The 27,729-nt window shown below is 46.3% G+C and overlaps 1 protein-coding gene and 1 long non-coding RNA gene across 4 annotated transcripts in view; both read right to left on the reverse strand.

Moving 5' to 3' along the window:
* Positions 1-27,547, reverse strand: LOC307199232 (uncharacterized protein). Of its 3 annotated transcripts, XM_079946999.1 has the most exons (11): positions 27,301-27,547; positions 22,277-22,333; positions 21,958-22,011; positions 20,969-21,046; positions 19,290-19,382; positions 16,467-16,532; positions 16,144-16,200; positions 15,127-15,216; positions 5,825-5,953; positions 2,355-2,474; positions 1-423 (listed from the first exon to the last, which is right to left on the reverse strand). In XM_079946999.1, exons 1-11 carry the CDS (start codon positions 27,517-27,519, stop codon positions 277-279), a joined length of 1,110 nt encoding a protein of 369 aa, XP_079803125.1. In that variant the 5' UTR covers positions 27,520-27,547; the 3' UTR covers positions 1-276. The 3 variants fall into 3 exon arrangements, with proteins under 3 accessions (XP_079803125.1, XP_079803126.1, XP_079803127.1); XM_079947000.1 differs by lacking the exons at positions 1-423; positions 2,355-2,474; positions 5,825-5,953 and adding exons at positions 11,180-12,032; positions 12,719-12,811 and having other exon boundaries at positions 27,301-27,507; XM_079947001.1 differs by lacking the exons at positions 1-423; positions 2,355-2,474; positions 5,825-5,953 and adding an exon at positions 11,180-12,032 and having other exon boundaries at positions 27,301-27,486.
* The window catches only part of LOC307199339, a 68,468-nt gene that overhangs the window by 36,306 nt on the left and 4,433 nt on the right, over positions 1-27,729 (reverse strand). The window lies entirely within an intron of this gene.

Raw genomic sequence — 27,729 nt, forward strand, 5'->3', positions numbered from 1 at the left:
TTCACAGGTGGCAAATACTTTTTATTTTACTTTTATGGATTCCAGAGAAGGAGAGCAACTCGAGAGCAAGCAGATCCCTTGCTTAACCCCAGTTGCTGGATTCTCCAAGGCTTTTTCAAGGCTTCCCTCATTCTTATTCTGCAGAAAAGAATCCAGAGACGGTTAAGAAGGGGAGCAAATTGCCCATGAAAACAACGTTGCTCACTTAACATCCACAATTCCTTCATCGCCAGTGATGATCTTCAGGTTGCTTGGAAATGTTGCATGTTCTTCTTTTTAACCTTTTCTTTTCATTTGCGGCAACCATTCACTGGCCTTTTTCTGTTCACCGTCCTCTGTAACGTTGTGATGGCTCAACGGCACCTCCAGAGAATCAGAGTCCCTATTCTTCTGGCTGCTTCTGGGTTTCTTGCTGGAGTCGCCCTGTGCCAGGAGACAGGAAGGCATGAGAAAATTTATTTATACTGACATATTTACAACACTTTGTTCCCTGCTCTCCAGCCAGAAAGGCTCCCAGAGTGACCTATGTACAATCAAAACAACACAATCCTTACTTTCAGGCTCACAATCTGGAAAAAAAATACATGGCATGCAAGGGGAAAGGAACTTGGAGGGAAGAGGAAAATAAAACCACAATGCAGGCAGCGATTTCTAAACAGTTGTTCCTCATCTATCTATCTATATCTATCATCTATCTATCTATCTATCTATCATCTATCTTTCATCTATCTATCTATCATCTATCTATCTATCATCTATCTATCTATCTATCTATCTATCTATCTATCTATCTATCTAATCTGTCTAGCTATCTATCTAGCTATCTGTCTAGCTAGCTATCTAGCTAGCTATTCATTAAAAAGGTTATACAAGATTCTGCAAAATACGGTGTTAACAAACAGGATCTGATGGCAATATGCACAATCCATATGCAATTATATACCCCTGTTAAACGAAAACAAACATAAAACAAAACCAAAACAAATAAACCACAGGCAAGGAAGGCGGTGACTGGAGCTATTTATGATTAAACAAGACAGGGTTACGAAACATGGACCCTGTTATACCAAGGGAAAGTACTGAAGGTTTTCAAAGGCCCTAAATCACTCTATCAGCCATCTATGTGGCGCTTAAAGGGATATAATGAAGGAGCCAGGCGAACCTCCCTGGGCAGAGCATTCCCCAAAAGGGGAGCCACCGCAGAAAAGGCCCCGTTCTCGTGTTGCCGCCCTCTGAACCTCTCGTGGAGGAGACACACGAAGGAGGGTCTCAGAAGATGATCTCAGGGTCTGGGTAGGTTCATACGGAAAGAGGCGGACCTTCAGGTATTGGGATCCTGAGCTGTTTAAGATTTATAGGTCAAAACCAGCACTTTGAATTGGGCCCGGAAATTAATTGGCAGCCAGCACAGTCAGACCAGGATGGGTGTAAGATGCTCAAACCACCTCAGACCCTCCCAGTGTCCCTATTTTCCAGGGACACCCCTGATTTGGAGAAGCCGTCCCAGTTTCTGATTTGATCCCGGAATGTCCCGCTTTTCCTTAGGATGTCCCTATTTTCATTGGAGAAATATTGGAGGGTTTGGAGTTATCCGACCCTCGAGCTGTCAGAAGGCAATCCTGTATAGGGGAGTTTTAAAATGTTTAATGTTTTATTGTGTTTTTCTATATGTTGGAAGCTGCCCAGAATGGGTGGGGCAACCCAGTAAGATGTGTAGGGTATAAATAGTAAAATTATCATTATGGAATGGGACGTCCCTATTTTCATGGGAGAAATGTTGGAGGGTGTGCCTCCTTGCCCCAGTCAGCTACCTAGCTGCCAAATTCTTCACCAGCTGAGGCAGCCCTACATATAATATGTTGCCGTAATCCAGGGCCAGATTTAGGTTTGATGAGGCTCTAAACTACTGAAGGTAATGGGGCCCTTTCTATGTCCAACTGTCCTTTGTCAACAGCAAATTGTCTCTGTTTTCTTGTGTTGAATATATGCTATATGGCAATTTATGGACCTAATAGGTATCTAAAGTCATTTGCACATATTGCCATGGAACCAGTCCATGCAGAATGTAGACACCCTATATGTAAAAAGGAGCAAAGCAGTGATATTTTTAGGGAGCAGGCGAGCAGGCTTACATCCTAAGAGTCTACACAACACACAAACACTGTTGTTGGATGTAGGTTTTATTTTATTTGCTTTTTAACTTATATTTTGGAAATATACATCCTGGTTGGGTTTTTTTTGGGGGGGGGGCCAAGAGAGTGGGGCCCTGAGCGATAGCCTGTTTAGCTTGTACGTAAATCCGGCACTGCCATAATCTAACCTAGAGTTTAACGGAGCATAGACAACAGGATTACCTCTCTGCTTCCTGCGCGGCTGGGTAACAGAGTCCCGTCGCATCCCCAGCAAAGGTCCCTGTTTCTGCTTGCTCTTCTCTCGTGGCGGACCTTTTCTCCTCTCTCTTTTTCTGGAGCGCTCTGTGAGGGAGGAAAGTGCAGAGTGCAGAGTTGGAAAGACTGGCGGACGGCAGGGGGGGCAGGGGGAGCGTACTGCCCCTGGCACCATCGGAGAGGGGGTACCATCGTGGCCACCACCCTGGGACACGCGAATCGCGCACCCCCACCGTGGCAGGTGCCACGCCCCTGCAAGTGGCATGCCACGCCCCCAGGACGTCCATCACACCCCCAGGATGCACAGCACACCGCTGCGGACAGCATGCCACACCCTCAGGACCCATGAATTATATCATAGGACAAAACGCTGGATGTAGATTTTATTTTATTTGCTTTTATTTTATATTTTGGACGCGGGTGGCGCCGTGGGTTAAACCACCGAGCCTCTTGGGCTTGCCGATCAGAAGGTCGGCGGTTCGAATCCCCGCGACGACGGGGTGAGCTCCCGTTGCTCGGTCCCTGCTCCTGCCAACCTAGCAGTTCGAAAGCATGTCAAAGTGCAAGTAGATAAATAGGTACCGCTCCGGCGGGAAGGTAAACGGCGTTTCCGCACGCTGCTCTGGTTCACCAGAAGCGGCTGAGTCCTGCTGGCCACACGACCCGGAAGCTGTACGCTGGCTCCCTTGGCCAATAAAGCGAGATGAGCGCCGTGACCCCAGAGTCGGCCACAACTGGACCTAATGGTCAGGGGTCCCTTTACCTTTTTACCTCTATTTTGAAAACCCGAAGGAGCTCCCGGTGCTTAAAACCCGAAATTAATTATTCCCCAAATTTTGGGAATTATAGGGACAGAACTACCTAAACTGTATGGAAACTTATTCATGTACCAGAGAGGAATGGCTGATGAAGATGATGGACTACGACGAAATGGCAAAATTGACGGGGGGAATCAGAAACCAGGAAGAGAAGAATTTTAAGAAAGAATGGGAAAAAATTATAATGTATTTAAGAGAACACTGTAAAAAAATGAAAAACTTTGGCAGGATTTGAGTAATGCTTGTAATGTACAAAAAAACCTATGGTAAAAATAGATTATTTTTCTTTAAAAAAATAGAGAAAATAAGATAAGCCGCTGGGTGCGGGGGGAGATTGATAATGGTAACCGTGGAAGGGCGGAGGGGAGTCGAAGGATTCAGGGAATCTTAAATGATGATGAGGGTGTTTAATGTTTGAATTTCAATTTGTTATGTAAAATTTAATAAAAATATATTTTAATAAAAAAAGAAACTTATTCATGTATGCGACTACAGCTGCAAGACTGTTACTTTCCCCAAAATGGAAAGAAGCCGAAGTTGCAGCAAAGGAAGAATGGATACAAAAACTTATGGAATATGCAAATATGGCGAAACTTACCGGAAGAATAAGAAATCAAGATAACAATATTTTTTTATAAAACAATGGAAATGTTTTGTTGAATATTTACAGATAAATTGCAAACTGATTAAAACATTGGCAGGATTATTGTAACAACCTGAAGTTTTATAAGAGTACATATTTAAAGAAGATGAACGAATGAGCAAATTAAGTTAATTTGGATATGCAGAAGGTATTAAAAACGAATTTAAGGAACCGCAGAAAGAGGGGAAAGGAAGTCGAGATTTGAAATGTCGAAATGATTGCAAAATGAGCGAAATGTATAAAAGGAGTGAAATGTAGAAACTTGAAAAGTAGAAAGAAAGAAACAAAAATATCGTCATCAAAAAATTAAAATGAAATAGTCCTGTATAGTAAAAGAGCACCTCCACCCTTACAGACCAATGGGTTATGGTTCTATGGCTCCATAGTTTGTGAAACTGAGCCGAGAGGCTTGTGTGGCTCAGCTGAGGAATTTACTAGCTAAAGCAGGAGATGGGAGATTATCAGTCTGCAAAACTCGCAGTCTCCCTCCCTGTCTCTCTCCAGGAATCTTCCTTGGATCCAACTTCAGAGGGAGCTGGCCGAGACAAAACGTGTTTTGGAGCCTGTCCGATAGAAAGGATTGCAACTGGACTCTGGCCGCATTGTGGCCGCGATCTCTGGGCTCATGTGTTCCGTGGAGCAGAATGAGGAGTCCTTAGACTGCCTGGCTGTCCTGGATTACCAAGAGGACATTCCCTCCTGGAGCCAGATTAAGCCCCAAGAGGACAGAGTGTCCCGGGGGGTCCAGGGGGGGCTGCCCTGTCTGAGCATCTTGGCACGGAGAGGGCAGGTGCCGCGCATGCAGAAGGCCACAGACTTCTTGGTTGGGAGAAAAGGCGGGCGAGAGGCAAACGGAATAGAATTTTGCAAAATTAGGCCTGGGAGAAGACTGGAAAGGAATGCGGAAAATGACTGTTGTTAAAAAAAAAATGAAATTATGACATGTCCAGGCTTTGTTGGACTTTTTGAACGAGAGACTTTGTTCCAGTACTCAAGAGTGGATCCCAGGCCAAAACCGACTAGCCAGACTAGCCAGCTCCTACAGAAGGAAGAAATCTCCGCCAAAGAAGATGGGCAAAATAATCTACTGAACTATGCAGGACAAATTAGTTAACTTGAAACCCAAGAAAGAAAGAGGACTTTGAGTTTTTAAAAAGGGACACATGTTCAATGCATATTGTTTAAGCTTTGTGTGTTGATTTTTCCATCAGTATAACTTTTAAAAGTCGCTTGTAATAAGATGAAGGTTTAAAATTGAAATATTAAGAGTACAAGGATTTAAGGACGTGTGTGAACGAGTATTAAATAATGGAAGCAAGAGAGGGAGGGGAGGGGTGTCAATCCAAATTATGGTTTAAAAATTTGCTGCTGATGCTTTCGTTATTATTTTTGGAAACTTAACAAAATATTAATTAAAAAGAAGAAGTTTGCAAAGTTATGCGTTACATGGAGGAAGTGGGTACAGCCTCCTGTAACACTAGAACTTGGAATGAAGCTGAAGGCTGGAAGATTCGGCGCAGGTGAACGAAATTGCTTCTTTGCACCATGCGTAGTTTAGCTGTGGAACTCCCCGACACAGGAAGTAGCGATGGCCAAAATGGCTTTAAAAGAGGACTGGAGGAGGAGGGGGCTATTGATGGCTACGAGCCACAGCAGGAGGCAGTAATGTTTCTGAATCCCAGTAGCCCCAGGAGGGAAAAGTGCTCTCATGCTCAGATCCTGCATTAGGCTTTCTCATAAGGGGGACCTGGTTGGCCAGTGTGAGCAGGATGCGGGGCTAGATGAGCCCCCTTTGGCCTGATCCAGGTGGGTCTTGATATGTTCTCGTGCCAACCCCCAACATCCCCAGGTAGGGCTCAGAGAGACCCAAACCCTGGAGAGCAATTGCTGCCAGTCAGTGGCATGGACCACCATGGACCACCGCTCTGACTCAGGGTGAGACATCTTTGATGTCACACAACAGCCCAGACACTCACCAAGTTCGTCATGAGGCCTCTGCTGAGGGCGGAGAGGCTGCCGGTTCGGTAAGCGGTCATTCTGCTTCTCTGGCGCTGGGTTGTCCTGGGAATCCGCAGCACCTCCAGGTCCCTCTTCCCAGGGTCCTCCTGCAAGATCAACAGCAAATGGCAGAGAGTCTCCGATTAGGATTTCAGCATCAGTGGAGGGCCTGAGAACCTAAGGAAAACCTAGCTGCTGGGTTAGGGTCCCGATCCTGTTCTTGCACCCTGTCCTCTCAGCGGGCAGTCCAATGCCTTGAGCTTCCACACTCAGTGCTGGATTTAAAGGTAAAGGGACCCCTGACCGTTAGGTCCAGTCGTGACCGACTCTGGGGTTGCGGTGCTCATCTCGCTTTATTGGCTGACGGAGCCGGCGTACTGCTTCCGGGTCTTGTGGCCAGCAGGACTAAGCTGCTTCTGGCGAACCAGAGCAGCGCACGGAAACGCCGTTTACCTTCCCGCCAGAGCGGTACCTATTTATCTACTTGCACTTGGACGTGCTTTCGAACTGCTAGGTGGGCAGGAGCAGGGACCGAGCAACGGGAGCTCACCCCGTCGTGGGGATTCGAACCGCCGACCTTCTGATCGGCAAGCCCTAGGCTCTGTGGTTTAACCCACAGCACTACCTGTGCTGGATTTACATATAAGCTAAACAAGCTATTGCTTAGAGCCAGGGCTGTCTTACCCATAGGCACTAGGGATGTGGGGCACCCGGGCACCAGGCTCTCAGGGGCTACCTTTGAAGGTGACCCGGAAACTGCAACTAATCCAGAATGTGGCAGCTAGACTGGTGACTGGGAGTGGCTGCCATGACCATATAACATCTTTCCTGAAAGACCTACATTGGCTCCCAGTACGTTTCCGAGCACAATTCAAAGTGTTGGTGCTGACCTTGAAAGCCCTAAACGGCCTCAGCCCAGTATACCTGAAGGAGCGTCGTCTCCACCCCCACCGTTCTGCCCGGACACTGAGGTCCAGCTCTGAGGGTCTTCTGGTGGTTCCCTCACTGCAAGAAGTGAGGTTACAGGGAACCAGGCAGAGGGCCTTCTCGGTGGTGGCGCCCACCCTGTGGAACGCTCTCCTGTGGAACATGTCAAGGAAATAAACACCTATCCGACTTTTAGAAGACATCTGAAGGCAGCCCTGTTTAGGGAAGTTTAAAATGTGTGACATTTTAATGTATTTTTAAGCTTTGTGGGAAGCCGCCCAGAGTGGCTGGGGAAACTCAGCCAGATGGGCGGATTACAAATAATAAGTTGTGGTTGTTGTTGTTGTTGTTGTTGTTAAGTGTTGAGGGAACTGTCAGAATAGATTTATAGGATACCGAGGGGGGAAAGAGCAGAGAGGTTCCACTGTGCAGGTGTAAATCTTTGCATGCATGGGAACGAGTTGTTTGGCTACGACTCTCCATGTTGAAGGCGCCACCAGAGTCCTCTGCAAAGTCCCACAAAACCGTGTGGGTGCCAATTTGTGAAGAGCTCGGAAGATGGCAAGCGTATTTCATGACATTCTTGTTGTCCTAACAAATATACCAACCAGGGCCGGATTGAGGTTTGATGTGGCCCTCAGCTCCTGAAAGTAACAGGGCCCTTTCTATGTCCAGCTATCCAAATTGTTGTTGATTTTTGTGTTGAATATATGCTATATGGTAATTTATGGACCTCATAGGTATAATAATAATAATAATAATAATAATAATAATAATAATAATTTATTATTTATACCCCGCCCATCTGGCTGGGCTTCCCCAGCCACTCTGGGCGGCTTCCAAAAGAATATTAAAATACTGTGATACATCAAACATTAAAAGCTTCCCAAAACAGGGTATATGGCTTTTGGTTTGGACTCAGTCTGATTCTTATGTTTCCCTCCCCTTATGGTTTTGACTTTTAAAATAAGGCTGCTGTCAGAGCTGCCTCCAGGTCCCAGCTCACAGAGGACCAACGCTAGGCTGTAGTTATGTACAAAAGTCTTTATTGAGGTTCAGTTTCCATTTTAAAGCCGCAGCGTGCAGCTCTACGTCTCGACCTTAGACCGGCGAAGTCCCGTCTGAGTCTCCTCCCCTTCCACACCAGCTTAAGACTCTCGCCTTGCTCCACCTCTTCCTAAGTTCCTTTCTCCTCTGGGCCCTCCTGCCCGCTAGGGTTTCATCCTTCCTGGACTCCTCTGACGCTGACCCTGATGATTCTTGCCCCTCCTTCCGGCGGGCTTTAGGACCTGGTTCCCTATCCGGGCTACCTTCTGTGCCGCTCGCCTGTACCTTTGAACTTGGCGCGCGCGCCCAGCCTGCAACTTTCCTCTTGACCGTTCCCTCGTTCTCCGATGGAGGCGTGGTCAACCCTGACTCATCTTCTCTCACTGGTGGTGCATATGTGGGCTCTGACACCTGGAACTCCTCCCCCCCACTGCACTCTGGTGGGGAAGCTGGTCCTGATTTCCAACTGCTGCTCTGGGAGTCCCCGCTGGCCCCTTGCTTCTGGGGTGTCCCCCTTGGCTCGCCCCTTGCCCTGCCCATCGGCGCCCCCTTCTGTGAATCTTCCGATTCGCTGGAGAGGCTCATGGAATCTCTCGGGCTGCTGTCATCTTCTCCTACGCTGCCCTCAGATTGCTCCCCCTCACTCTCCATCTCCTCTCCTCTCTGTGCTCCCGCTGAGTCCCTGACAGCTGCATTTTAATTTTTTTCTTTCTTTTTCTCTCCCCCCCCCCCATTATGTTTTTACTGAAATTTTATTGGTGTTAGCTGCCCTGAGCCCGGCTCTGGCTGGGGAGGGCGGGGTATAAATAAATTTTATTTATTTATTTATTTATTTATTTATTATTATTATTATTATTATTAAAGCCATTTGCACATGCAGAATGTAGGCACTCTATATATAGAAAGGAGCAAACCAGTGATATTTTAGGGAGCAGGCTAATTGTTGAACTGAAATACAATTCAGAAGTAGTATATTAATAGTGAAATAATTATTAAGCTCTAACTTAAAAGGATTTTTTATTCATAACAAACTTAATAATGCAAACACATTGGCATTTGGCAAGAAGAAAAGTTCTTTATAAACACACTTTACAAAGACTCATCATCTCGTCTCTAGAAATTTGCTATAACATGAAATAATAATAGCAAACCATTGATATTTTAGGGAGTAGGCGGGGCCCATGACTTACATTATAGGAGCCTACACAACACAAAACACTGTTGCTGTGTGTAGGTTTTAATTTATTTGCTTTTTATCTTATATCTTGGAAATGTACATCCAGTTTTTTCTTCCTTTAAATTTCTTGGGGGCCCCCAAGAGAGTGGGGCCCTAAGCTATAGCTTGTTTAGCTTATACGTAAAGCCGGCACTGATACCAACCCGATATGGATATCGGGGAACCAAAATCAGGTGCTTTCCGGTGTACGCCAAACATAAGATCTTGCCTTATGGTGAATTGGATCACTAGGGCATCTAACTCAGTCATGTCTGGGGGTCTACACTGACCAGCAGTGACTCCCAAGGGTTTCAGACAGACAGGAGACGTCAAGGTCTGATCCTGACCCCTTCTGCATGCAAAGGGGGTGCTCTGGCATTGAGTTACAGCTGCCTCATGCATTCCACATCTCTTCCAGTTCTGAAATCTCCAAATTGTAGCTCCTTAACAGCTGAGGATTAGGATAAATGTTGAAGATACTCCCTCCCAACCCCCAACCCCCCACATTACATATTATCTCTAAAAATACTACGGTATGTCAGACGGCCTTGTAATACCTAATGATCCCAAACATCTCATACCCTCCAACACTTCTCTGATGATAAATAGGGCTGTCCTGTATAATAATAATAATAATAATAGAGCGGACGCTCGGGTTGTGAACGTGATTCATGCAGGAAGCACGTTCGCAACATGCAGCGCTGCGTCTGCGCACGCGTGGGTTGTGATTAGGTCTTCTGCACATGCGCAAGCACCAAAACCCAGAAGTAACTCATCTGACTAGGTTGCCCCAGTACTCTGGGCTGCTTCCAACATATATAAAAACATAATAAAACCTTAAAAGACTTAAAAGGCTTCCCTACACAGGGCTGCTTTCAGGTGTCTTCTAAAGGTTATAGAACTACGTATATCCTTGGCTCAGGGGTCACATAACTCCATACCCACTAACATTTCACTGATGAAAATAGAGATGCCCTCAGGAACAGCGGGACATTCCTGGAGATCATATCAAAAACTGGGACGGCTTCTCTAAATCCGGGCTTGTCCCTGGGAAATAGGGACACTTGGAGGGTCTAACATCCCCCCCCTGCCCCGTATCAAACCAGAAACATCACAAGCGCGGTTCAACTCCAAGAACTGGAACCGGCTTTCTTCACAAGCGATGAGATGGGGAAAGAGGTCTGTGGGACCACCAGACACATGAAAAAAAACCCCTTTCACCCCACAGAGTACCAACCTCTTTCTCTGGAAGACCATTGGGGGCCTCCGCCCCATATCCCCCGTCGGAAAAGGCCACAAGAGCGAAGGTGGCAGCTAAGCTCCAGGACAGCCAGGGCCCCATCTCCGAGGGTCCTGCGAAGGGGGTCTCTGCAGGATGCTTGCCCCGACTCCTCTTGCTGCTTTATGTTCCCCGTCCGGCCGTAGCAGTCAGGAGAGGTTGAGTCACGGAGGCGGCGCCAGTTGTTAAACATTAGTAAATCCAGCAGAGAGAAATCCTGATTGCTGCTCATCTAGGGTTTTTTCCACTTGACCCCACACCTGGGGCAGGTGATGGGGCAGGAAAACATGGGAGCAGGGGGGTGAGTAGGGGGCTGAAAGGGTTGGAGGCGGTGGGCTTGCCTTCTTTTTAGGAACCAAACAACCCCCTGTGTTGCAAAGAGAATGTCAGCAATGTCTAGGCAACGCGATGACCACGTACATGCGCAATATGTGCAGTGACTACATTCTCACATGTTAAATAAGTTGGAGTTCTTTTTATTAAATATACCAAGAAAAAAGCACACCAAGAACTCAGGCCAACTCTTGTCTCTAATTCTGTAACGAATTATTGTGTTATACATATCTTTATGAGTTTGAGTCTGTAATCCCTGCTGGAGTTTGTAATCTCTATTTGAGTCCGTAATCCTTATCTCTATGTGGGACAAGAAGCTACAGTTAGAACTGGATATGGAACAACTGATTGGTTCAAAATCGGGAAAGGAGTACGACAAGGCTGTATATTGTCTCCCTGCTTATTTAACTTATATGCAGAATTCATCATGCGAAAGGCTGGGCTGGATGAATCCCAAGCCGGAATTAAGATCGCCGGAAGAAATATCAACAACCTCAGATATGCAGATGACACAACCTTGATGGCAGAAAGTGAGGAGGAATTAAAGAACCTTTTAATGGGGGTGAAAGAGGAGAGCGCAAAATATGGTCTGAAGCTCAACATCAAAAAAACGAAGATCATGGCCACTGGTCCCATCACCTCCTGGCAAATAGAAGGGGAAGAAATGGAGGCAGAGAGAGATTTTACTTTCTTGGGAATGGATTGATCTGTTTTGCATTCCTTTCTATGGGAAAGCGCACTTTGGTTTTGGAACGCTTTGGTTTTGGAACGGACTTCTGGAACGGATTAAGTTTGTAAACCAAGGCAGGGGTTTACAATCCCCTCACCCCGGCCTGTTCCCAAATTCCAGAATCCTCCCCCCCCCAGCTGCTATTCTATTTTTTTTAAAGAAATACAAATATTGAAATTATTGATTATTTATTGCATGTTTTGTTAATTAACTAATTGACTTCTTACATGTCAAAATGTCTTCCAAGCAGTTTACAAGGTTACAATCGGTGATAACACATAATTTGAAAGGAACACTAAAATACTTCCAACAGCATGTTTAGCTGTGATTCCTGTGTGACGGGAGGGTTGGACTAGATGATCCTTGGTGTCCCCGCCAGGTCTGTTCTTCAGCGTCCGGCGAGGACTCTGCGCCCTGGGTGGGGTCTCAGGCTTTGGGAGACAGAGTGTCTTCCTCGCTGGAATCTCCCTCGGACTCTGAGTGGCTCCCGATCCAAGTCTCGTTTTTGCTCCCCTGGCCAGGCGGGGCCACGATCATCAGCCCCGAATAGCATCCCCGGCAGACGGCCCGGGCACCCGAGCGCTGCTTCCCCCTGGCCCGCGCTGAGGCAGCCCCCCTGGCGGACCTCTTCGTCCTGGACTTGAACAACAGCTCCTGCAGGGAAAGGGGAAAGAAGGAGGTAGGAGACACCCCAACAAACCTCACCCCCCTGCCTGTGCCCACCAAACCGCTTTTCACACCTGTTCCACACCTGAAAGCAGCACGGAGCCTTTGGAACTCCCTGCCTCTTGATGCCAACCAAGCACCTTTGCCGTGTTCTTTTTGGCACCTGCTTAAAACATTCTTGCTTGGACAAGCCTGTCCGGATGCTTAGAAAGTCAGAGTTTCTTTCAGGCCTTCTTTTAGTATTTAACTTTCCGCATGTCTTCAACCCCCATCATGGATTTGTTATCTTTATCTTTTGGAAACTACCAGCTAGCTTCTGGAAGCTACCAGCATGAGTTTGACCAAACTGTGGGAGGCAGTGGAAGACAGGAGTGCCTGGCGTGCTCTGGTCCAAGGGGTCACAAAGAGTCAGACACGACTAAACAACTCAACGACAACAGGAAGTGTGCCACAAACAGAGGGTGGGATGAGTCCTTACTCTCTCCTGCAGCCTCTGGAAGGCTCAGATTTGCCATCACCTCACCCTGGAATAATCCCCTACCTTGCCTTCAGCCCCACAAGGACTCCTACTTCACCCGTGAATGAGAGCCTTGCCAAGCTGGGCAAACATCTCTTAGGCTGGACTCCCGACAAGACAGGGATTCCTTCTCCCGCCACCCCAGGGCCAGACGTACCTGCAGGCTTGGATCCAGTGCTTGCAAGCTGGGCATATGAATCCGAACGAGATCTAGGTCTTGTAAATGTGGCTTATTTGCATCCGCAGGGACCTGCAGTTCAGGATGGCATAATGCTTAGGCCAAGTGGAGGGGTGGAGGGAAGAGAGCATTTCCTGAGAGAGGACCTCCCTCCCCCAGCTGTCCATCTTCTGTCCTTGGAGTGGCAAACCAGCTGTGGGTTAAGACGCAAGGGCAGAAGCGGGCGCTTCCTCGTTTGCCAAGGAGCAGCTGGCTGTGCAGAGCGCTGATTGGCTAGCTTGGCTGGCACTCACACAGCCATTCCCCGCCCACAGGGGATATTTTCCAAAGCCCCCTTTAAAACTCTGAAGAATTGGCATTTGAGAAAGAGGTATGAGCACTGCAAAAGAGCATCTGCCCAGAATGGAATCTTTCCACCCATTACAGTGGTACCTTGATTCTCAAACGCCTTGATACTCAAACAACTTGGAAACCAAAAACTGCAAACCCAGAAGTGTTTCGGTTTGCAAACATTTTTCAGAAGCCAAACATTCTTCATTTTGAGTGTTACACTGATGTCTGTCTATTTTTGCTATCTATTTTGTGTTTTTTTGCCTTTTTCTTTTCGTTTTTGTGACTGTGTGGAACCCAGTTCAGCTACTGATTAATTGTGTGACTGTAGTACATTGTTTGTTGCTTCCCTTTTATGGATCAATGGTCTCGTTAGATTGTAAAATTCATGCTAAATTGCTGTTTCAGGGGAGGATTTTAAAAGTCTGGAACGATTAATCGGTTTTGCATTCCTTTCTATAAAACAATAAAACTTCAAACATTCAAACCTTCCCTAAAAACTGCTTCTGAAATGAAATGTTCTGTGGCGGGGCTGGGGGTGGGAGTCAAGAAGGATCCGTTTGTGGGGAGTGGGAAATGTCCCTATTTTCATCTGAGGAATGCTGGAGGGTATGTCTTAGAGTCATCAAATTTTGAGTTAGAAGGGACCTGAAGGGTCATCCATTCCAACCCCTTGTAATGCAGGAATCTCAGCTCAAGTATCCCTGACAGGTCGCCCTCCAACTTCTGCTTAAACAGAATGAGAAAATGAAATCTTTAGTCTCAAAGTCTCTGAAAATCTTTAAATGAAGCGAGGTACCAGACTTTGTACGATGAAAGACAAGCTGTGAAGCTTCGCGTATTCAGCAAATATGATGTCCAACACTGAGCAGTGATTCCGGATACTGAGTACTGCTTTGTAGAATTCTTCATCGGCGTGGTGGGGGGATATAAAATTGCTTCATAAACCCACCTTATTCCGAATGAATGTATGTAAATGAAAATATCAAATGCTGTGGAACAGTGTTCATGTGATAATGTACCAAGAAAAAAGCACACCAAGAACTCAGGCCAATGTAAGTTTCAACAGTGGGAGTGGTCCCTCCTCGCAAATTAATAGTCAGTTGTAACAAAAACTAATCCATTCAAAAGTATGTATTCTGACAAGAATTACAAACTCAAATAGAGATTACAAACTCTAACAGAGATTACAGACTCAAACTCATAAAGATATGTATAACACAAGAATTCATTACAGAATTAGAGATAAAAGTTGGCCTGACTTCTTGGTGTGCTTTTTCCTTGGTATGTTTAATAACAAGAACTCCAACTTATTTAACATGAGATAATGTAGTCACTAGCAGAGACATCACCTTGCCGACAAAGGTCTGTACAGTTAAAGCTCTGGTTTTCCCAGTAGTGATGTATGGAAGTGAGAGCTGGACCATAAAGAAGGCTGATTGCCGAAGAATGGATGCTTTTGAATTCTGGTGCTGGAGGAGACTCTTGAGAGTCCCATGGACTGCAAGAAGATCAAACCTCTCCATTCTGAAGGAAATCAGCCCTGAGTGCTCACGGGAAGGACAGATCCTGAAGCTGAGGCTCCAAGACTTTGGCCACCTCATGAGAAGAGAAGACTCCCTGGAGAAGACCCTGATGCTGGGAAAGATGGAGGGCACAAGGAGAAGGGGATGACAGAGGACGAGATGGTGGGACAGTGTTCTCGAAGCTACCAGCATGAGTTTGACCAAACTGCGGGAGGCAGTGGAAGACAGAAGGGCCTGGCATGCTCTGGTCCAGGGGGTCACAAAGAGTCAGACACGACTAAACGACTAAACAACAACAGGAAGTGTGCGACAAACAGAGGGTGGGATGAGTCCTTACTCTCTCCTGCAGCCTCTGGAAGGCTCAGATTTGCCATCACCTCAGCCTGGAATAATCCCTCCTTGCCTTCAGTCCCACAAGGACTCCTTTTTCACCCGTGAATGAGAGCCTTGCCAAGCTGGGCAAACATCTCTTAGGCTGGACTCCCGACAAGACAGGGATTCCTTCTCCCGCCACCCCAGGGCCAGACGTACCTGCAGGCTTGGCTCCCGTGTTGGCAAGGTGGGCATGTGAATCCGAAGGAGATCTGGGTCGAGGAAAGGCTGCTCTTTCTGCAGAGGGACCTGTAATTCAGGATGGTATAATGCTTAGGCCAGGTGGAGGGGTGGGGGGAAGAGAGCATTTCCTGAGAGAGGACCCCCCCCAGCTGTCCATCTTCTGTCCAGCAAATCCAGTTGTGGGTTAAGACGCAAGGCTAGATGCCGGCGCTTCCTCTTTGCCAAGGAGCAGCTGGCTGTGCAGAGCGCTGATTGGCTAGCTTGAGTGGCACTCACACAGCCATTCCCCACCCACAGGGGATATTTTCCAAAGCCCCCTTTAAAACTCTGAAGAATTGGCATTTGGGAAAGAGGTATGAGCACTGCAAAAGAGCATCTGCCTAGAATGGAATCTTTCCCCCCATTACAGTGGTGCCTTGATGCTCAAACGCCTTGGTACTCAAACAACTTGGAAACCAAAAACTGCAAACCCAGAAGTGTTTCGGTTTGCAAACATTTTTCAGAAGCCAAACATTCTTCATTTTGAGTGTTACACTGATGTCTGTCTATTTTTGCTATCTATTTTGTGTTTTTTTGCCTTTTTCTTTTCGTTTTTGTGACTGTGTGGAACCCAGTTCAGCTACTGATTAATTGTGTGACTGTAGTACATCATTTATTGCTTCCCTTTTATGGATCAATGGTCTCGTTAGATTGTAAAATTCATGTTAAAATCACTGTTTCAGGGGTGGTTTTTCAAAGTCTGGAACGGATTAATCGGTTTTGCATTGCTTTCAATGGGAAAATGCACCTTGCTTTTGGAAAGCTTTGGTTTTGGAACGGACTTCCGGAACGGATTAAGTTTGAGAACCAAGTTACCGCTATATTTCGATGACTCTTTCTTCATTTTCCTTTTCAAATCCATTAGCTGCAAGTTTGTCTCTGTGTCCACAGAGGAACAGCTCAGAGACCAGCTCTGCACCTCTCCTCCTCTCTGTGGAAAACATTTGTGCTTACCTGATTAAGAGGTGTGTAGCAACTGGAGCAGTACCTCCGTTGATTTTGTCTCCGCTCCTGTTCATGGAGGAAAAAGAGCATCAAAGTGCTGCCCCTCTTCCCAGGCAGCCCATGGCTCTTGCAGGAACAGGCAGAGAGAAATCTCTGCCCTGGGGCCATAACAGAGTCCGGAACGGGGCAACGTTTCCAGGCCATCTCCTTGGGCTGCCGGATTGCGAAGCTGACCCAGTGGATATCAAGGGGGCTTTTGATGGCAAGGGTCTCTGGACAAGGCAGGAGGGCTCCCTCTGCCCACTTTCCAGCCCCCACAGCCCCAGACATACCTGGGCGCCTTGATCCATGCCTGGCAAGATGTCCTCCACCGATCGGACGTTTCTCTTGGAAGCTTCCTGCAGAAGGAGTGAAATGGGGAGTGCCGGACAGTTGCACAACAGGGCATGGCAGTTCAACCTTGTCTAATACTGAGACCAAGATCGGTTGTGGGAGAAAAGAAAGCTTTTCCCGAGCGGCTCCACCAGTCCTCCATCTCCTCTCCTTTCAGGGATGGCCCTGCTGTGGATTCACAATCTCTGGAGACACAAACCCAGAAGCCACCGGCTTGCCCTGTGTCAAGGAGAATCTGGCAGGGCCAAGTGCCGATCGTCTAGCCTTGGCTGCCGTCAGACAAAGCTGTGCAGCATCTGAGGCAGGGATTTAGTCTAGGGGGCAGGCGCACCAACTTGCCCCCACATTTGAAAGCAGCACGGAGCCTGCGGAACTCCCTGCCTCCAAGCACCTTCGCCGTGCTCTTTTCGGCACCTGCTTAAAACATTCTTTTTTGGACAAGACTGGGCAGATGCTTAGAAGGTCAGTGTTTCTTTCAGGCCTTCTTTTAGTATTTAACTTTCCGCATGTTTTCAACTCCCATCGTGGATTTGTTATTTTTATCTTTTGTAAACTGCTTTTTTATGTTTTTTAAAAAACAAGCAATACATAATTTCTACGAAAGGAACAAACAAACAAACCCAGTGCGGAATCTGCTGAGATGATGAGCGTGATGGGAAATAATAAAAGCCAGAGCTCAATAATTTCATATGATTTATTAAATCATTGAGGGTATTACTGGGGGGGAGGGAGCACTAAGAGGCAAGGGGGTGGCACTGGGGCACAGGAGGTGTAAATGACACTTGGGCTTTCAAGGAGGATGGAGGAGGTACCTTTTATTATATGTGGTGGAACTGTAATGTAATCAAAAAATTCTGGGGAATGATATATAACGAAATGAAAAAATGTTGAAATTAACCTTTGTTTAAAAACCAGAAGTTTTTTTATTGTGATTTATAGGTACCGAGATCCCAAAAGATCAGAAGACACTGTGCATGTATACTACAAGAGTCGCTCAGACGTTGCTTGTCCAGAGATGGAAGGAAGAGACAGCCCTGACCAGAGAAGAATGGCAAAGCAAGTTGATGGACGATGCCAAAATGGCAAAATTAACTGGAAAGCTCAGGGACCAAGAAGACAGGAAATTTTAAAAAGGATGGGAAATGCTTATAATGTATAGTGGTGCCTCGGGTTAAGTACTTAATTCGTTCCGAAGGTCCTTTCTTAACCTGAAACTGTTCTTAACCTGAAGCACCACTTTAGCTAATGGGGCCTCCTGCTGCCACCACACAATTTTTGTTCCCATCCTGAAGCAAAGTTCTTAATCTGAGGTACTATTTCTGGGTTAGCGGAGTCTGTAACCTGAAGCGTATGTAACCCGAAGTACCACTGTATATACAAAATTATTGCAAACAGATTGAAACATTAGCAGGATTCTAAATACCCTTGTAATGTATCGGAAAGTATAGATAACTTAGGAAGATGAGAAATTGGAGAAGTATTCTTCTTCTTCTTCTTTGGCGATCCCTCGTAGCCGAGTAAGATTGTCTTCTATAAACACGGTTTTAACAGACAGTCCGTAAGTGACTTTGGAGGCCAATTCTGGACCCACACGTCCTTCAACAGTGGGAACATTGGTTTCTGGAGAACTATTGATACACAGTTGAAAATAGAATTAAAAGGATCCAAGAATGAGATGGGGGAAAGTGAGGCAATTCAGAGAAATCTCAACATGTAGAATGTGTATGATCTTTTGATGTAAATTTATCTTTCTCTCTCTCTCACTCTCTCTTTCATTCTCTTTTTTCCTTTATTTTTGAAAATCTGATTAAAAAATTATAACAAAAATAAAATAAAGGAGGGTGGAGGAGAGGCCTGTCGACGGCCACTAGCCACAAGGGCCACGCTTTGCCTCCGTAGTCAGAGGCAGAGATGCTTCCGAAATACCTGTGCCCAGGAAGTGTGCTCCATGATCACTGCAGATGGTGACAGCAGTCAGGAAATTAAAAGACGCCTGCTTCTAGGGAGAAAAGCAATGACAAACCTAGACAGCATCTTAAAAAGCAGAGACATCACCTTGCCAACAAAGGTTGGTATAGTTAAAGCTCTAGTTTTCCCAGTAGTGATGCCTGGAAGTGAGAGCTGGACCATCAAGAAGGCTGATTGCCGAAGAATGGATGCTTTTGAATTCTGGTGCTGGAGGAGACTCTTGAGAGTCCCATGGACTGCAAGAAGATCAATCCTCTCCATTCTGAAGGAAATCAGCCCTGAGTGCTCACTGGAAGGACAGATCATGGAGCTGAGGCTCCAAGACTTTGGCCACTTCATGAGAAGAGAAGACTCCCTGGAAAAGACCCTGATGTTGGGAAAGATGGAGGGCACAAGGAGAAGGGGACGACAGAGGACGAGATGGTGGGACAGTGTTCTGGAAGCTACCAACATGAGTTTGACCAAGCTCTGGGAGGCAGTGGAAGACAGGAGTGCCTGGCGTGCTCTGGTCCATGGGGTCACGAAGAGTCAGACACGACTAAACGACTAAACAACAACAGGAAGTGTGCCACAAACAGAGGGTGGGATGAGTCCTTACTCTCTCCTGCAGCCTCTGGAAGGCTCAGATTTGCCATCACCTCAACCTGGACTAATCCCCTTCCTTGCCTTCAGCCCCACAAGGACTCCTACTTCACCCGTGAATGAGAGCCTTGCCAAGCTGGGCAAACATCTCTTAGGCTGGACTCCCGACAAGACAGGGATTCCTTCTCCCGCCACCCCAGGGCCAGACGTACCTGCAGGCTTGGATCCAGTGCTTGCAAGCTGGGCATATGAATCTGAAAGCGAGCTGGGTCGTATAAAAGCGGCTCTTCTTTCTCCGCAGGGCACTGCAATTCAATATGGCATAATGCTTAGGCCAAGTGGAGGGGTGGGGGGAAGAGAGCATTTCCTGAGAGAGGACCCCCCCCCAGCTGTCCATCTTCTGTCCAGCAAACCAGCTGTGGGTTAAGACGCAAGGCTAGATGCCAGCGCTTCCTCTTTGCCAAGGAGCAGCTGGCTGTGCAGAGCGCACCAACTTGCCCCCACATTTGAAAGCAGCACAGACCCTGCGGAACTCCCTGCCTCTTGATGCCAACCAAGCACCTTCGCCGTGCTCTTTTCGGCACCTGCTTAAAACATTCTTTTTTGGACAAGACTGGGCAGATGCTTAGAAAGTCAGTGTTTGATTCAGCCTGTTTTAGTATTTAACTTTCCGCATGTTTTCAACTCCCATCGTGGATTTGTTGATTAATTTATTGTTTCATCTCTTGCAAACTGCTTTTAAAAAGAGGTTAATCAAGCAATATATAATTGTTACGAAACAAACAAACAACCCGCTGTGTAATCTGTTGAGATGATGAGCATGATGGGACCTAATAAAAGCCCACAATGGAGCTCAATTGTTTCATGTGATTTATTAAATCAGGGGGAATGGGATTACTTGGGGGGGGGGAGCACTAAGGGGGTGTCACTGGGGCGCAGGAGGTGCAAATGACCATTGGGTATTAAAAGAGGGTGGAGGAGAGGCCTGTCGACGGCCAATAGCCACAAGGGCCACGCTTTGCCTCCGTAGTCAGAGGCAGAGATGCTTCCGAAATACCTGTGCCCAGGAAGTGTGCTCCATGATGACTGCAGATGGTGACAGCAGTCACAAAATTAAAAGACGCCTGCTTCTTGGGAGAAAAGCAATGACAAACCTAGACAGCATCCTAAAAAGCAGAGACATCACCTTGCCAACAAAGGTCCGTATAGTTAAAGCTCTGGTTTTCCCAGTAGTGATGTATGGAAGTGAGAGCTGGACCATAAAGAAGGCAGATCGCCGAAGAATTGCTGCTTTTGAATTCTGGTGCTGGAAGAGACTCTTGAGAGTCCCATGGACTGCAAGAAGATCAAACCTCTCCATTCTGAAGGAAATCAGCCCTGAGTGCTCACGGGAAGGACAGATCCTGAAGCTGTGGCTCCAATACTTTGGCCACCTCATGAGAAGAGAAGACTCCCTGGAGAAGACCCTGATGCTGGGAAAGATGGAGGGCACAAGGAGAAGGGGACGACAGAGGACGAGATGGTTGGGCAGTGTTCTGGAAGCTACCAACATGAGTTTGACCAAGCTCTGGGAGGCAGTGGAAGACAGGAGTGCCTGGCGTGCTCTGGTCCATGGGGTCACGAAGAGTCAGACATGACTAAACGACTAAACAACAACAGGAAGTGTGCGACAAACAGAGGGTGGGATGAGTCCTTACTCTCTCCTGCAGCCTCTGGAAGGCTCAGATTTGCCATCACCTCAGCCTGGAATAATCTCTCCTTGCCTTCAGTCCCACAAGGACTCCTTTTTCACCCGTGAATGAGAGCCTTGCCAAGCTGGGCAAACATCTCTTAGGCTGGACTCCCGACAAGACAGGGTTTCCTTCTCCCGCCACCCCAGGGCCAGACGTACCTGCTGGCTTGGATCCAGTGTTGGTAAGGTGGGCATATGATCTGGGTCGCGGAAAGGCTGCTCTTTCTGCAGAGGGACCTGCAATTCAATATGGTATAATGCTTAGGCCAGGTGGAGGGGTGGGGGGAAGAGAGCATTTCCTGAGAGAGGACCCCCCCCCAGCTGTCCATCTTCTGTCCAGCAAACCAGCTGTGGGTTAAGACGCAAGGCTAGATGCCGGCGCTTCCTCTTTGCCAAGGAGCAGCTGGCTGTGCAGAGCGCTGATTGGCTAGCTTGGCTGGCAGTCACATAGCCATTCCCCACCCACAGGGGATATTTTCCAAAGCCCTCTTTAAAACCCTGAAGAATTGGCATTTGGGAAAGAGGTATGAGCACTGCAAAAGAGCATCTGCCCAGACTGGAATCTTTCCCCCCATTACAGTGGTACCTTGGTTCTCAATCGCCTTGGTACTCAAACAACTTGGAACCCAAACACTGCAAACCCAGAAGTAATTGTTTCAGTTTGCGGACAATTTCGGAAGCCAAACATTCTTCATTTTGAGTGTTACACTGAGGTCTGTCTGTTTTTGCTATCCATTTTGTGTTTTTGTGCCTTTTTCTTTTCATTTTTGTGACTGTGTGGAACCCAGTTCAGCTACTGATTAATTGTGTGACTGTAGTACATTGTTTATTGCTTTCCTTTTATGGATCAGTGGTCTCATTAGATTGTAAAATTCATGTTAAATTACTGTTTTAGGGGAGGATTTTTAAAGTCTGGAACGGATTAATCGGCTTTGCATTGCTTTCAATGGTAATACGCGTCTTGCTTTTGGAATGCTTTGGTTTTGGAACGGACTTCTGGAACGGATTAAGTTTGTATTTCTATGACTCTTCCTTCATTTACCTTTTCAAATCCACTAGCTGCCAGTCCGTCTCAGTGTCCACAGAGGAGCAGCTCAGAGACCAGCTCCGCACTTCTCCTCCTCTTTGTGGAAAACTTTTGTGCTTACCTGATGAATAGCTGTGTAGCAACCGGGGCAGTACCATGGCCAGTGTTGTCTCCGCTCCTGTTCATGGAGGAAAAAGAACATCAAAGTGCTGCCCCTGTTCCCAGCCAGCCCATGGCTCTTGCAGGAACAGGCAGAGAGAAATCTCCGCCATGGAGCCAAAAGAGAGTCCGGGACAGGGCAATGTTTCCAGGCCATCTCCTTGGGCTGCCGGATTGCGAAGCTGACCCAGCGGATATCAAGGGGGCTTTTGATGGCAAGGGTCTCTGGACAAGGCAGGAGGGCTCCCTCTGCCCACTTTCCAGCCCCTACATCCCCAGACATTCTGGGCGCCTAGCAAGGTGTCCTCCACCGATCGGACGTTTCTCTTGGAAGCCTCCTGCAGAAGGAGTGAAATGGGGAGTGCCGGACAGTTGCACAACAGGGCATGGCAGTTCAACCTTGTCTAATACTGAGACCAAGCTCGGTTGTGGGAGAAAAGAAAGCTTTTCCCAAGTGGCTCCACCAGTCCTCCATCTCCTCTCCTTTCAGGGATGGCCCTGCTGTGGATTCACAATCTCTGGAGACACAAACCCAGAAGCCACCGGCTCCCCCTGTGTCAAGGAGAATCTGGCAGGGCCAAGTGCCGATCGTCTAGCCTTGGCTGCCGTCAGACAAAGCTGTGCAGCATCTGAGGCAGGGATTTGGTCTAGGGGGCAGGCGCACCAACTTGCCCCCACATTTGAAATCAGCACGGACCCTGCGGAACTCCCTGCCTCTTGATGCCAACCAAGCACCTTCGCCGTGCTCTTTTCGGCACCTGCTTAAAATATTCTTGCTTGGACAAGCCTGTCCGGATGCTTAGAAGGTCAGTGTTTCTTTCAGGCCTTCTTTTAGTATTTAACTTTCTGCATGTTTTCAACTCCCATCGTAGATTTGTTGATTAATTTATTGTTTCATCTTTTGTAAACTGCTTTTAAAAAGAGGATAATCAAGCAATATATAATTTTTACGAAACAAATACACAACCCAGTGCGGAATCTGTTGAGACGATGAGCATGATGGGACCTAATAAAAGCCCACAATGGAGCTCAATTGTTTCATATGATTTATTAAATCATGGGGAATGGGATTACTAGGGGGGGGGGAAGCACTAAGGGGGTGGCACTGGGGCGCAGGAGGTGCAAATGACCGTTGGGTATTAAAAGAGGGTGGAAGAGAGGCCTGTCGACGCCCTGTGCCTTGTGGCATGCAGATATGCCTTGTGGCATGCAGATATGTTGCGCACATGACGGGTGGGCCATGCAGTTTGCCTCCTTTTCCCCACGCAACCTTGAAGGCGCCTGTGAGGGGTGTGACTGCGGTGGGTTTGCCAGTGGGCAGCCCTTCCCTGAAATTTTTTGGGGGGAGGAGCACAAGACCCCTTGGCACACCTAGTTGGGGGTGGTCTTGCTGGTGGGTCATTCTGGACATGGAGAGACAAAGTGCATCATCCTAATCTGTTATTCTGTACTTGGGGTCCGGAAAAAAGAAGGAATGGCAGAAGGATGAAACCAGTATCTGCTGGGAGACAAAGGATGAACAAGTACATTGGTGCCTCGCAAGACGAAATTAATCCGTTCTGCGAGTCTCTTCATCTTGCAGTTTTTTCATCTTGCGAAGCACGGCTATTAGCAGCTTAGCGGCTATTAACGGCTTAGCGTCTTAAAGAAAAAGGAAACAAACTCCCAAGTAATTGCAAGACGTTTCGTCTTGCGAAGCAAGCCCATAGGGAAATTCGTCTTGCGGAATGACTCAAAAAACGGAAAACTCTTTCGTCTTGCAAGGCATTCGTCTTGCGAGGCATTCGTCATGCGAGGTACCACTGTACATGATACATTGGGCAATAGATATTGGTCAAGATATAGACATGGAAGCATGGAAACGATTGTGGAATATGGATATAAAATTTACAGCATGTTATGGTTTAAGAGAAAATTATATGGAAAAGATATATCAGTGATATCTAACACTGAGTAAATTGGCAAAAATCTATAAATCTAAATCAAGTAAGTGTTGGAAATGTAAAGAGAAAGAAGGTTCTTTTTATCATATGTGGTGGTCTTGTAGTAAGGTCAAAGCTTACTGGGAAATGATATATAATGAAATGAAAAGGATGTTTAAAACAACCTTTGTAAAGAACAGCCAGAAGCCTTTCTTTTGGGAATTATAGGGACAGAACTACCTAAAATGTATAGAAACCTATCCATGTTTCATGTACAGTAGCAAAAATGTTTCTTGCCCCAAAATGGAAAGAAGCAGAAGTCCCAGCAAAGGAAGAATGGATGCAAAAACTGATGGAATATGCAGAAATGGCGAAACTTACCAGAAGAGTAAGAAATCAAGATACCATTTTTTAAATAAAAGAATAAAAATGGTTTGTTGAATATTTACAGATAAATTATAAACAGATAAAAACACTGGCAGGTTGTAATAACCTGCAGTTTCATAAGAGTATATATTTAAAGAAGATGAATAAATGAGGAAATTAAATTTGGATATGCAGAAGATGTTAAAAATAAATTTAAGGAAAGAGGGGGAAGGAAGTCAAGTTTTGAAATGTCAAAATGATTGTAAAATTAATGAAAATCAGTGAAATGTATAAACTTGAAAAGAAAGAAAAAGATGAGATTTTAACAAAAAGAAAAAAAGAAACAATTTCTGCTGCTTCTTTGTGGGTGGGTGTTGACATGATAGTTCAACAGAAGAGCCTATGCTGTTTGCCTTTCATTGGGGCCTGGCTATGGGGCTATGGGGCTCCTTTGCATCCAAATTTCACGAATTGCTGTCCAGAGTTCCTGAAAGAAGGTGTGCATTATTGCACAAGCCCTGCAGACAGCGGCAGGGTCAGGTAAATATCAGAAGAGGTGATGGACAGTCCGTCCTCTCCCTCCTGGCTCCTGGGCCTTCTGGGAATCTGGCATGGTGCAGGATCCGGGAAACCAGAGAGTCACCCAGACAGAGGCAACATTCTGACGTCTGATGGATTCTTTGCTGTGGCTTAGGATGGGCTCAGACTAGCGGGTCATATTGGCTGTGCTGGGGCTCAAACCAAGGAAGAACCACTAACAGTTGTTACGGCAAAATCTGGGTGCGAGGCTGCTCTGCCACCCAGCTCATCGGACTAAGTCCGTGGGTCCCTGCGGAGGAAAATGAGCTCAGCCGGAGACAGGAGCAAGCAGCAGAAGATCCAAGTTTATTGCGCAACAGGTTCAAGGCGAGATTGAACAGTGAGAAAGGGGTGACATGAGTTTTTGAAACTCCCTCCATGTCCCAGAATACAGTGCAAAAAACGTCACAAATACATCACAAGAGGTGGGATTACACAGATCAGCACTTCAGGAAGGTGGGTGGGGGTTTACACAGATCATCACTTCAGTAAGGTAGGGGTCGCACAGATCAGCACTTCAGTAAGGTAGGGGTTGCATAGATCAGCACTTCAGTAAGGTAGGGGTTGCACAGAGTAAAGAGATATGCATAAACGTTTCCTGAGTACAGGTGATGGCAAGACAATGGCACAGATATGCATTGCCCGTCACCTAGCATTGCCCGGAGGAAGGGCTTGACTGGACCATCTGACAGGATTAGGGTCTTGACACCTTGAGGGATTATGGAGGACAGGGGAGGGGTGATGGAGTCCTAGAGAAATTGAGCAAATATATTGTAGCGAAGAAGGTGAAGAAGACATGCCCCCCCCCTTCCGTAACACAGTATAAAGGGCATCGGAGCACGCACAGAGTGCTTTCGCCTCTTCTTCGCTGAGAAACCACAACCAATGCCACTCTCAGAACTGGAAGGCACAACTTCCACGGCTGAGAACCCAGAATTTATTTGGTTAGGAACTAAGAGAATAAGGAACGTCTGGCTGCTGAATCGGGCCAGGGACCCACTGGGCCCAGTATCCTGTTCTCACAGCGGCCAGGTGCTTATGAGAACCCCACAAGCAGGATTCGGCCATGAGAGCCCTCTCCTGCCCCACCTCTTGCAATGCAGGAATAAAGCGTTTTTTCCAAAATGCACTTCGCGTATTATGTATTCTCTCTCTCTCTCTCTCTCTCTCTCTTTTTAAATTGACTTAAGAAAATTATACAGACAGCAAAACGAAGAAGTCCAAGTTAAAATTGCCTCCTGCCAGTAAGAAATAATAATAACTATTGCAATAATGAAAATACTAAAAATACATTTACTTCCCCTTTTGAACTTCTCTTCTGGTTACAATATATTACTATTCTATAAGAATCTATTATATCCTTTGCTGTCCCATATATTATTTTATCTCCCAAATTCATTCTAACCCTCCCCTCCTCCCCACGGCTTCGCTTCACCTGTGCGAGATCTTCCCAACATAATATTTTTTCCTAGTTGCTTTAACAAAATAAAATAACATGAAAACTAATAAATTATAATTACTTCTTTTGTCCTTACACGCTTAAGAATTGCCTATGAAGAGTTCTGCTTTAACACCATACATCTTCATGTATTTCCCCTATGCATTCCCATTCTGTATAGAATTTTTGATTGGCGCAGCCCCTGATGGATGCCGTCATTTTTGCCATTATGTATTCTCATAGCTGTCTAAGATGAAATATTACCTGGAAGCAGCACCACGGACAGAATAAATGCCACACACAGGAAGAGCAAGGATGTTGTTTGAGTGCCTCACTTGCAGTTTTATAAATCATTTAATGTGTCAGTACAATGGGAAGTTGTTAATATTGCAGTTGTTGCATAAGGGATTATTATGATGACTGGAATATAATTGAAATTAATCAGATTTTGGAACGCAGAGATAGAGAAAATCATCAAACCATCAACTCTATCATGCGGGGGGCCACCTTATCTAACATATAATTTGGTTGAACGATTGGTGTTACTAATTGTATTATAAATTGGAATTGTTATAAAGAGGCTATTATTTGGATCATGGTTGAAAACTAATAAAAATTATTATGAAAAAGATGGAATATTATCTTGCCTGTGGTCTTTTCTAGGTACTTGTAAAGCCATCCAAGTTGATGGCCATTGCTGCCTGTTGTGGCAAGGAGTTCCATAGTTTAACTATCTGCTGCATGAAGAAGAATGTCCTTTAGTCCATTCTGAATCTTCCAACCTTCCATTCAGTGCCTACGAGTTCTAATCTTTTGAGAGAAGGAGGAGAGGTTTTCTCCATAGTTTTACAAACTTCTCTCATGTCGCCTCTTCCTCTCCTTATCTCTAAAACTAAAAAGAGAGGAAGGGAAACTTTTCTCTGTCCGCTTTCTGTTCTCTGTGCACATACATTTAAAATACTGTAAGAGGAATAAAAGCGTTGCAAAAAAATAAGCTCACCTGCCCTGTGCCAACGGCTGCAAAGGCGAAGAGAGAGGTCAGGACCAGCCAAAACGTCTTCATGGTTGCCAGTTTGACTCGGTTTTCAGAACCTAAAGCTGGAGGGAGGTGGACATAAGGAGTCCGGGAATGTCCCTCCCTCTTTCTCTGGCCCTGGACCTTGACTCTTCGTTTCCAGTAAATTTGAGGGGGGTTGGACATGCGGAAACTCTCTGCCATGAGGACCTCTCAGCAAAAACAACTTGCCCCCACCTGTTGAGCTCGCCCTTCCTTCCTTCCTTCCTTCCTTCCTTCCTTCCTTCCTTCCTTCCTTCCTTTCTTTCTTTCTTTCTTTCTTTCTTTCTTTCTTTCTTTCTTTCTTTCTGTATTTATATACTGCGAAAAGTCAAAGTGTTGAACAAAAACAAACATAAAATAAAACCAAAGTAA

Source organism: Podarcis cretensis (assembly GCF_951804945.1).
Source record: "Podarcis cretensis genome assembly, chromosome: 12".
NCBI lineage: Eukaryota > Metazoa > Chordata > Lepidosauria > Squamata > Lacertidae > Podarcis > Podarcis cretensis.

What these genes read in the sequence shown, in the direction of transcription:
- LOC307199232 (XM_079946999.1), bottom strand. Translation starts at nt 27,519, where the DNA reads ATGGCAGAGAGTTTCCGCATGTCCAACCCCCCTCAAATTTACTGGAAA. An exon ending in CCTTGCTAGGCGCCCAGAAT is followed by an intron (nt 22,012 to 22,276) that starts GTCTGGGGATGT and finishes CATGAACAGGAG; the next exon opens with CGGAGACAACACTGGCCATG. An exon ending in GAGGCCTCATGACGAACTTG is followed by an intron (nt 2,475 to 5,824) that starts GTGAGTGTCTGG and finishes CCTCCCTCACAG; the next exon opens with AGCGCTCCAGAAAAAGAGAG.